Genomic DNA, 9455 nt, shown 5'->3' with positions numbered 1-9455 from the left:
GCACTGGCTCCTTCCCGGCTCCCCTCCTGCCTGCCTGCCCCCCTTCCTCCTCCCCACTGATTTCATTTACTTCACTTAATTAGCCCCCCTCCAGAGTTAAAAAGATAATGTGGTAATGACGATGCGAACAGCCACAATACGAGAAAGCTACTCCATCTGCAGCTTCCCAGCCCCCTGCCCCCTGACCCCATGGCCCCTGGTGCTGCTGACCGGGCCACCCCAGACCCAGGGCCTAACACTGCCCGACTCCCCACCCATCTACCCCTGCCCCCCCAAAAAAAAACAAGCCCTTAACGAATTTCAATTACGAGCTTTGTAAAATCAATACAAATGACATTTTCCCCTTGTACAGCGAGACAGAGACAATAGCGTCGTCCTGCTCTGCCCTCAATATAATTGACAATTAGCAGCTTCTCCCACTACTGCAGGCTTAATAAAAACCTCGTCGTGGGGGAATCCACGAGGCCCTCATTTATCGCCCCCGCTTTCTTTCTCACAACAAATTACTGGGAGTAGAGAAATGAAAACAAGATATCACCCTAAAACCTCCAAGCAACTTTCTGTTCTCACCCCCAAACCCAAGAAAATAGGCAAGTTAGAACTTCCAGAGGGAGACGGCGAGATCACCTAGTCTGTCCCACCTTTGACAGCTGGAGGTGCAGAGAGGGAAAGCAACTTGCCTAAGGTCACACAGCAAGTTCTTGGAGTCAGAATCCTGATTGTCTCCCCGAAAGACTGTACGACTCTCAGACTAAACACTATGCCTTTGGGGGACAGCCCCCCACAGGCACACATAGAACCCGGGCAGAGAGAAGGCTGCATTCTAGGAAGCTTTTCCTGGGGGAGGGGGAGCTGACCGCTAGCCTCAAGGCCCTGCTCTCCAGCGGTGAGGACACCTCCAGTTCTGGGGAAAAGGGAGAGTCTAGCATCCAGGCACAGCGCCTACTATGGGTCAAGAGCTCGCTGTATTTGACCCGCACAACCCATTTCACAGATGAAGAAGTTGAGGCAGGAGAGGCTAAGTTGCTTCCCCAAGGGGGACAGAGCCAAAGGGGACTCAAATATGGCACCAAGGCCTGGAGCCTCTACCCCAGCTCCTAAATGTGCCTCCTCCAGGTCTCCAGGGGCTCGGCCCCCATCAGACCCAACCTACCACCCAACCAGCCACCTGGGGTGCCCCCCTTCTCTCCCAGGCCCTGGAAGGCCCCAGCTCCACCCTCTCTATTCTGCATTCTGCTAGTTGACGCCTCTTCTCCTGCCCCCTCCTCCAGGATGTCTTTCCAGAATAGCCCAGTCCAAGCCTGTATCAGTACCTCCTTCAGTTCAACCTTGCCGTCCCCACCCAGCACGATGCCATTTCACAGGGTGACCTCAGGCCAGGCCTTATCTTCCCAATCAGGGAATGCAATTCATTGTCAGCACAAGTGACAATCCTGATCGATTGGTAGTCACTGCTCTATAGCACCGAGACACATCCATAATCAATTAGTGATGCCTACCACAGGCATGGGAAGGGCACGGCAGTAGGGGCCGTAGTGGACACCTCTGAGCCAGGTCAACAGCTCCCAGAGGGCAGAGGCTGCCTTTGCCCTTTCCATGTCCTCCTGGGGCCCCCCATTCACGGAGCACCTCTGCTGCGCCAGTGCCCAGTGCTACAAACAGGCTACAACCTGGACTCCCCTCTCCAGGGTTCAAGCTCTCAGCCCTCCACTCCATGCCTCCCCGGGTCTGCGTGTCGGTCCTGGTCCTGCCACTGATGAGCCTGTGACTTTGAGCCTTGGTGTCCCCATCTGCAAAATGAGGGCGCTAGTCTCTGGCTCCCCAAGGTCCCTCCTGCGTCTGCCAGGGACGACTTACATTGTGCTGGCCTCCAAGGGCAGACAGACAAAGAGGCATTTAAGCAGATGTTAACACAGGTGAGAGACAAAGGTGAGCACGACAGAGGGAGCAGCTGATGGGTAAGAGCCTTCTCGAGAGCGTTTCAATTAGGTTGTTTCTCTCAGATAATAGCTGTGTCGCGGGGAAAATAACCACACGAAAGAGGCGAAGCGGCCTCTCTCCCTCTTCCTCCCCATGCGGCCGGAGATAAATCCGAACAGGTCAGAGCCGGAGTGATCCGATCCCACGCTATGCCTACACTACACTTGGGGAAACTGAGGCCCAGAGATCACAAGCCCAGGCTCGTTGGGCAAGGCAGGGCAACCCTGGGATGAGAACGCGGCATCCCGCCTCCCAGACCAGCACCCCCTGTGACAGCTGAGATCTGCTCTCTGGATTTTTGAGTCTCAGTAAAGACGTCCTGAGGACACAGGGCCTGACCTTGGTCTGGTTCTACGTGTTCATGTTATGTTTTTAAATTGACCCCAAGCAAAGTGACTTGAACATCAGCCCAAAACAGGGGCCCCAATGCCACCACCAGTACTCAAAAATTCAGGTGCCCAACTCAGGAGCTCTAACTGCTGAAAGCCTGCCCCCTCCCTCTGAGAGCTCCGAAGAACATTCCTTTGTCACAGACAGACCAGCACTGCTTTATCCTGGAGGTGCAGGCTCATGAGATCCCCTCGGATGGGGAAACTGAGTCCCGAAGGGGACGGTGTGGTCGAGGTGACTCAGGGAGTGACTGACAATGGGAATCCTGGGCTCTGGTTACAAAGAGAAGACAGAGGCACCTGCCTGGGGACCCACCTCTCCTCCCTTCCAGCCCAGCCAGAGGCAGAGATGGCCAGGCAGCCAAGAGGCCAGCCACGGTGGCAGCCACTCCCCACCAGGACAGAGCCCTGCCCATCCCTGGAGAAAGTCCCTCCGGGCCACCCTGATCCCGGGACAGGCCCTCGGCCCCGGTGGCTCCCAGTGCCCACCCCTGGCAGGATTCCTGCCCTGCCTGGCCGGCCGGCCCCCTCAGTACAGACCTAATGACCACGAAATCGGCCCTGCATGGTCCGCCCCAAACCTGGCCAACCCGTCGGGGGCCCAGAGAGGACCTCCCGGCCTGGCCCCAGCCTCCGCTCTCCTCTGAGCCTCTCCTGGACCCCAGGATCCTGTCTGCTCGTGGGACGTTCTTCTCATAAGACCCTCGGAAGTCAGTGGCCAAAGGCCCCACGTCGCAGGGGGAAACCGAGTCTGGTGGGGAGAAGGGTCTTGCACAAAGTCACCCAGTAGCATGGAGCAGCATCACCCGAACGGGACAGGGATCTCAGGGGTCCCTGGGGTCTCTGGGAGTCGAGGAACACCCCCAAGGGTAGTGAGCAGACTCACCTCGGGACTTCATCCCGATGAAACGGTTCTCCACGATGTCGATGCGGCCCACGCCGTGCCTGCCCCTGTGGGGAGAACGGGGCGTTGGGAGCCAGCTGCTGCCACAAGGCTTCGAGCCGAATGTCACCTGCCAGCAGCTGCAGCTCGGGCATAGCTGGCCTGTGCCCACCCACAGCCACACGCAGGGCATTGGGCACCGTCTCAGGGTCCAAGCCTCAGACATCTGAGCCAGGCCACCTGGGCCAACTGCCCATTGTACAGCTGGGGAAACTGAGGCCCAGAGAGGGGAGGGATTGCTGGGTCACAGAGTGAGTTCAATTTGCAACTTGTTACCTCTGTCCTGGGGCCTCATGTGGCACCAGCCCTAACCACTGCTCATCCTTCCTTCTACCCTGGTCTTGGGTCCAGCTGAGGGGTTGGATTGGAAGCGCTAGCTGGACCATCCTCGGGGCCGCAGACCCCCTTGGGGTTATCTTCCAAGGCTGAGGGCCACAGGGACTCTCCCACCAAATGAGGAGACCCCCTGCCTGTGGGGCTGTGCCCAGGCTGCTCCTCCTTGGCCCCTACGCCTTGGGCTGTGCCCACCAGCCACAATGGCTTGGGCCAGTGCTTGCCCGACACGGCGGTTTCCCAGGAGGCCGGGCAGGGCTGTGGGCACTCACGCAACTTCGTTCAGGTACATGAAGAGCTCCAAGGATGTGCGGTGGGTGGTGCCATCCTTGACGTTGGTCACCTTCACAGGGACCCCTAGGGCGGGAGGAGAGGGCAGTGGGCCTGCGGGCCGGAGCTCAGCGGAGGAGCCTGTGCCTGCCACCCCGCCCTCTCCCTCCACCCGCCACGCCTTAAATGGATGTGACAGATATGGACTCCAAATGACTCCTTGAAAAGCCCTGTGCAGGTTGAGGCCTGCCGGGGGGAGAGGAGGGCGAGAACGCCCCCCAGAATGAAAGGCAAAATGCAATAAAAACGCTCTCCCCCACCCTTCCCATTCTCTTTGCCCCTTTTGCATTTAGGGGCTGTGAAATTGGAACCAGGCCCTGAACTAATTGAATTTCACGCTCCACCATTGTCTTACGCCGGGAGCACCTTCTGTCCCACCAGTTACCCGGGGGCCGCCTGGCCGAGGTGCGGCTGAGCTCACACACATGCACACACTCACACACACACACATTCACAGCCCCCTGCCACGTCTGTCAGGCGGACCCCTGCACCCCCGACCCTGCACCCCAGACCCGCACGCAGCCATCTGATTGATGGGGGTGAAACGGTGCCCGCTCCAGCAGGCGAGGTGGCCCAGGCGTCCGTGAATGCTGAGAAGCTGGGTCCGGAGTGGCGGGAGGGCAGGAGGGAGGTGGCCACTGCTTGTGGACGGAAGGGCCGAGTCGAGGGGGGTGGTAGCGGGCGGTGGGGGGGGGCAGTGGGTGGGTTCGGGGTTGACTTTGAATAGCAAGGGGCACTTTCTCGAGCGGTGTGAAATGAGCAATAAATGTATTAGGGGGCTAACAAGAGAGCTGTAACAGTGACAAAGAAAAGCTGTTCAAAGTTGGCGGCTAATCCCCCACCCATCTGCCCAGCTCATTACCATGTCGCCAGCGATCGGGTGCCAATCAGTGCTCAATAGCGGCTTTCGAGTCTTTATTAGCCAGGCGCCGCTTGGAGGGGCTTCACTCAAGGCGCTGTCAGCCCCGCCATTCTTAACCCCCATTTCCAGGGGTTTTATAACTTGGTTGTAAATTGCTATTAAATGTAAGTCTGCCCAATAATGAACCTTAAGCCCCTCTCCCCTCTGCCTTTCTCTCCCTCCCCGGTCCTATTATCGCCTTTGCTGTGGACGGGGCCTGCCCCAGAGAGGAGCCGACATTGTTGGTGCTGCCGCCGGAGAAAGCCTCTTAGCCTTTAAAATAGTTAATAATTAGATTAAAACTTCAAATAAATTAACTAGAGGGTGAATGGGAGTGGCCGGGGGAGGGTTCCTCCTGTCTATTTTCTTTTTTTCCAGACAGTGTCCAGATCATTAAAATGGATCACGTTTCTTCTCCTCGGCTGCCCTGTTGCTGGAGGAAAGGCTGCCAGAGCCTTGTGTCCGGGACCCTCTGCTGCCTCCTGATTGCCTCCCACCCTCACCAGGGCTCCTGGGGGACCTACTGGATGGGTCCCACCATCTTCTCAGAGATTATGCCCAAAGAGGCCCCCCGATGAAATGGGCCTGGGTCAACAGAATGGGCACTTGGAGCCCCAGCTGGCTGTTGAGGCCTCGGACCACAGGCCCTCTGGTTTCCCAGTGGTGTGAAATTCAAGGGTTTGAACAGATGGGGGCGCGCAGTGAAGATGCCTGTGGCCAGGCTCTTGGGAAAGGCCAGGAGAAGGTAGCTTCTTAAAGTACTAACAACCTCTGTTTCTCACAACCTCATTCCATGGACCATCCTAGGCGGCCATGAGCATCATTTCTGTGGTTCATTTTATAGGTGCGTGAACCTCAGGCCCAGAGGGATGAAGATGGTTGTCAAGGTCACACTGGCATGAGTGAGCAGGGATCTGAAGCCCTGCCTCCCCGTCCCTGGGCCTCAGTCTCCAAGGTGCCTTGGGAAAAGCCAAGCTTCCGAGACCCCTCTCTCTGCTCCCTTCTTCAGCCCAGGCAGCCACCTTCTGGACGGATAGCCCAGCCTCCTTGCCTGGGCTTGGGATGCCCTCACGGCCCCCTCTCACTTCCTCCAGCTCCTGCCAGTAGCACCTCCTCCAGGAAGCTCCCCCTGATTTCTGCAGCCTCCTGGAAAGGTCCTCTTCTTGGACACCCCGAGCCCTCACTCTGAGCCTGGTCCCTCTCTTCCCATTACCAGGCATGCCTTGTCTTCCTCTCTATCTTCCAGGATAAGAGATGGCCCTGGTGCCAGGCTGGAGGCTGGGCACAAAGGCCAGGCCGGCAAATGCTTCTTGTTGACAGCAGTGAATATGAGGCGATCAGGACACCCACCCACTGCCAAGGGAGCAAGAGCGGCAGCAGCTTTGAACTTGGGGTGGAGGGGTGGGTAAAACATCCAACAGCTAATGTGGGACTCGCTGAGGCTTTAGCTGTGGGGCAGGGGGCCCCCAAGGCCAGCTTTCTAAGACCTGCCATTTACCGAGTCCCTCCTCGGGGCCGGGATGCAGCGCGAGATGCTTCCCATACAGACCTTGCTCGATACCATGAAAACGCCAGGCAACAGGTGCCCTTTATCCCCAGTTTACAGATGAGGAAACCGAGGCCCAGAAAGTGGAATGACTTTCCCAAAGCTGCTGCTTAGGGACTGGAATCCTCTCACTCCGGACCTGGTGCCCATGAGCCCGTGTGACGGGCAGCTGAGGGCGCTTTCCTCTCAAGCCTGGGGGCTTCCATGGGTCACGCCATCTGGGGATGGGGGACCGCTGGGGACCCTGGAAGCCCCAGACTGAACTCTGGCTTCCAGGAAGGTGAGAGGGATGCAGAGGGCTGGTGCGCCGGCTCCCAGGCGAGGGGAAAGGAGCCGAGGCCCCAGAGTCCACGCCCTGGAGCCTCAGAGGTGGGCGCCTACCTTGCTTGAACTCGATCTCAAGGACGTCAGGGCTGTCGGGGGCTTTGGCCGGGTCCTGGGTCTTTGTGTAGAGGCCTGGAGGTGCTTGGTTCTGACAAAAGACAGAAAGGGGGTGGAGGATGGGGTGTCCGGAGCCAAGCCGTGCCACACCAGTCCCTGGTCACCCTGTGCCCCACCTCCCGCCGCACCCCTCTCCAGAACCATGGGTCACCGCGCGCACCACCTGCCGGCACAGCCTCGCTTGCCAGGGGCCCGGGAAACAAAGGGCTCCAGAAATCAGACAATTTTTCCCCTCAACTTGATCTCATCTTTTTCTTCGACGCCCCCACAGCTGGAGGTAGAATAGCGGGAGAGGAGCAAGTCAGGCAGGAAAAGGGCAACTTTGGGGGAGCGAGGCTGCGGCGGTGGCAGGCTGGCCTGGAGCGGGCGCGCACGCTCTCGCAGGCGCGGGGAATCGGGTTTATTCTGCGCTGACCGCAAAGCTAATGACTACGCGTGACCCCAGCAGGTGCTCCGGCGAGCAGAGCCGTCCCCGGGGGCCCCGAGGTTAATACTCACAGGGAGAAAAGAGAGGAGCCGAGCAAAAACCCATTTGAAAACACATCAACCTTTATGTATATTTTTCCCTGGGCGTGTTGGGAAATGGGCCTCTCGTCTTGACGCAGCGGCGGAGGGGCTGTGGGCTGCCTGGGACTCTCAGGGCTCCCTCCCGCCTCCCGAGGCCCAGTCCCCCCCGCCCCACAGGCTGTGGCTTGGACTCTTGCCACGGTGGGGACGGGGCCTCAGGGGCCTGACTGCTCAAGTCCGTCCTGTGGGCATCCGGGGCCCAGCTGGTGTGGTCCACCTGCTGACATCCTGGGACGTGCAGTCCCTCAAATCTTTGCTTTCAAAGCCCTGCAAACATTCACACATCACTTTCCATCTGCAACTGCTTCTTCTTTGCAGCAGCTCTGTTTGGCAAGAAGGTCAAGTGCCGTTAGCCCATCTACAGATGAGGAAATAGAGGCTGGGGCCGAGGCCTGTTCTGTGCAGCAGGGACCGCCCCCACACGCCCCCGGCCTCAGCAAATGTGTGTTGGATTTTAGAGGGCGGTAAAGACCCCCAGAGCCAGGAGTCAAGCCCTCATGCTGCGAGGCCTTGGGCAAGTTGCTCCACCTCCCTGAGCCTCGGTTTCCTCATCTGTGAAATGGGGGAAATGATACCCGCCCTTGACTATCTTACAATTTAAGTGTATGGCCAGTTTTATGTTTTTACTGGATGTGAAAATCACCCAAGAAAATGCCCGGAAGGCCAGGTGCAAGATGCCCCCTGCCCTGCAGGCGGGAAGGACAGCTAGGAATCTCCTGGTGACACCTCCCTCTGAGAAGAGCTCCTCCAGCAGAGGTGGGGCCGCCAGAAGAGCCTCGCTCCCTCTCCCGCAGTTACTTTGCCCGTTGGCTCCGTGTTAGGGGGACCAATCATCCTGGTTCCCATAACCCGAGATACCCCTTAGTCCTGGGCAAACCCGGCCATCGATCCTTCTAGCAACACTGCTCAGCAACCCCCCCGCCCCGCCCCCGCCCCCAAAGTGCTGCGTGACTTGGGCCAGCTGCATCCCTTCATCTGCTTCCATTTGTGGGGCGGGATCAAGGACCCAGAACCACCCTCAACACCCAAGGAAAAGGGGGGTCCTTAAGGGCCCCCAGCTGCTGCCTCCATGGACCAGATGGAAAACCAGGGCCAAAGAAGCAGCTTGTCCAAACCATGCTGCTGTCCCCACCACTGTGGGAGCCAGCCCCAGACTCTGGACTCACTGTCCAGTGCTCTTTCCATCACCCCCGCTGTTTCCCAGCCACTTTAGTAACCTGAGGGCTGAGAAACAGCACGAGGAATGAGGAAACAGCATGAGGAATGAGAGACGGGCAGCATCACCAGCCACAGGGGCGGGCATCAGGGCTGGTTTCAGAGAAACGCCCGCTCCCCAGGCCCCGTGGGGCCCTGCCAATCACCGCCTTCCCCGGGCACAGACCCGAGGACGTCCTCAGCCAACAGGGAGAGGGAACTGGGGCTTGCGACTCTAGGTGACCGACACATCTCTGAAGCCCCTTCCCCACCTGCCCGGGGCTCCTCCCTGGTCCCCCAGCCCCGGCTGGACGCAAACCAGGGGGCCCGAGGTGGGGGCCCAGCTCCACCTCCCTCCCAAGTCCACCTGCGCTGCGCCCGATCTGGTTTCGATCTGGTGCTCGTCACCTCCCATCACACTCAACGGAGCCCCAGAAGGTCTGCACAGGGAAGGAGAGAGGAGGCGGGAAGACCCCGCAGGACAGCGGCCCCGCAACTCCACCGTGGAAGTCGGAGGCAGCTGTCGGCGGCTTGCGACACCCTGACAGCACCGATTAAATAAAATAACTAAATAGAAATCAAGTGACATTTGCTTTGCATTCCAAGGTGGCACCCGCCCGCCTTTTTACTCTCCCTTCTTTAAAAGCCCAGTTCAAATGACAAATAGTTTGTTGCTGAGTATCAATACCATCTATTTATCCACCCCAGCGGGAGGGCTCACTTCCAATGTCATCTTGGGGGGGGTTTGGGGGGGAAGAGAGTGAAGAAAAAAAAAAAAAGAGACAAAGGGAGGGGGGGGGGGGGGGGGGGGGGGGGGGGGGGGGGGGGGGC

At 58.7% G+C, this 9455-nt stretch overlaps 1 protein-coding gene across 1 annotated transcript in view; it reads right to left on the bottom strand.

The window, feature by feature from the left end:
- ASS1 (argininosuccinate synthase 1) overlaps positions 1–9455 on the bottom strand; it is a 54048-nt gene that overhangs the window by 16570 nt on the left and 28023 nt on the right. Inside the window, exons 10-12 of the mRNA XM_046658713.1 lie at positions 6804–6894; positions 3918–4002; positions 3256–3320 (exon numbers count right to left, since the gene is read on the bottom strand). Coding sequence (XP_046514669.1) covers positions 3256–3320; positions 3918–4002; positions 6804–6894 — 241 coding nt within the window. The remainder of the gene's footprint in view (positions 1–3255; positions 3321–3917; positions 4003–6803; positions 6895–9455) is intronic.

The sequence above is a fragment of the Equus quagga genome, chromosome 1 (assembly GCF_021613505.1).
Source record: "Equus quagga isolate Etosha38 chromosome 1, UCLA_HA_Equagga_1.0, whole genome shotgun sequence".
NCBI classification, from domain to species: Eukaryota; Metazoa; Chordata; class Mammalia; order Perissodactyla; family Equidae; genus Equus; species Equus quagga.
The sequence above is the reverse complement of the archived record's forward strand: the minus strand, read 5'-3'. Positions and strand labels throughout refer to the sequence as shown.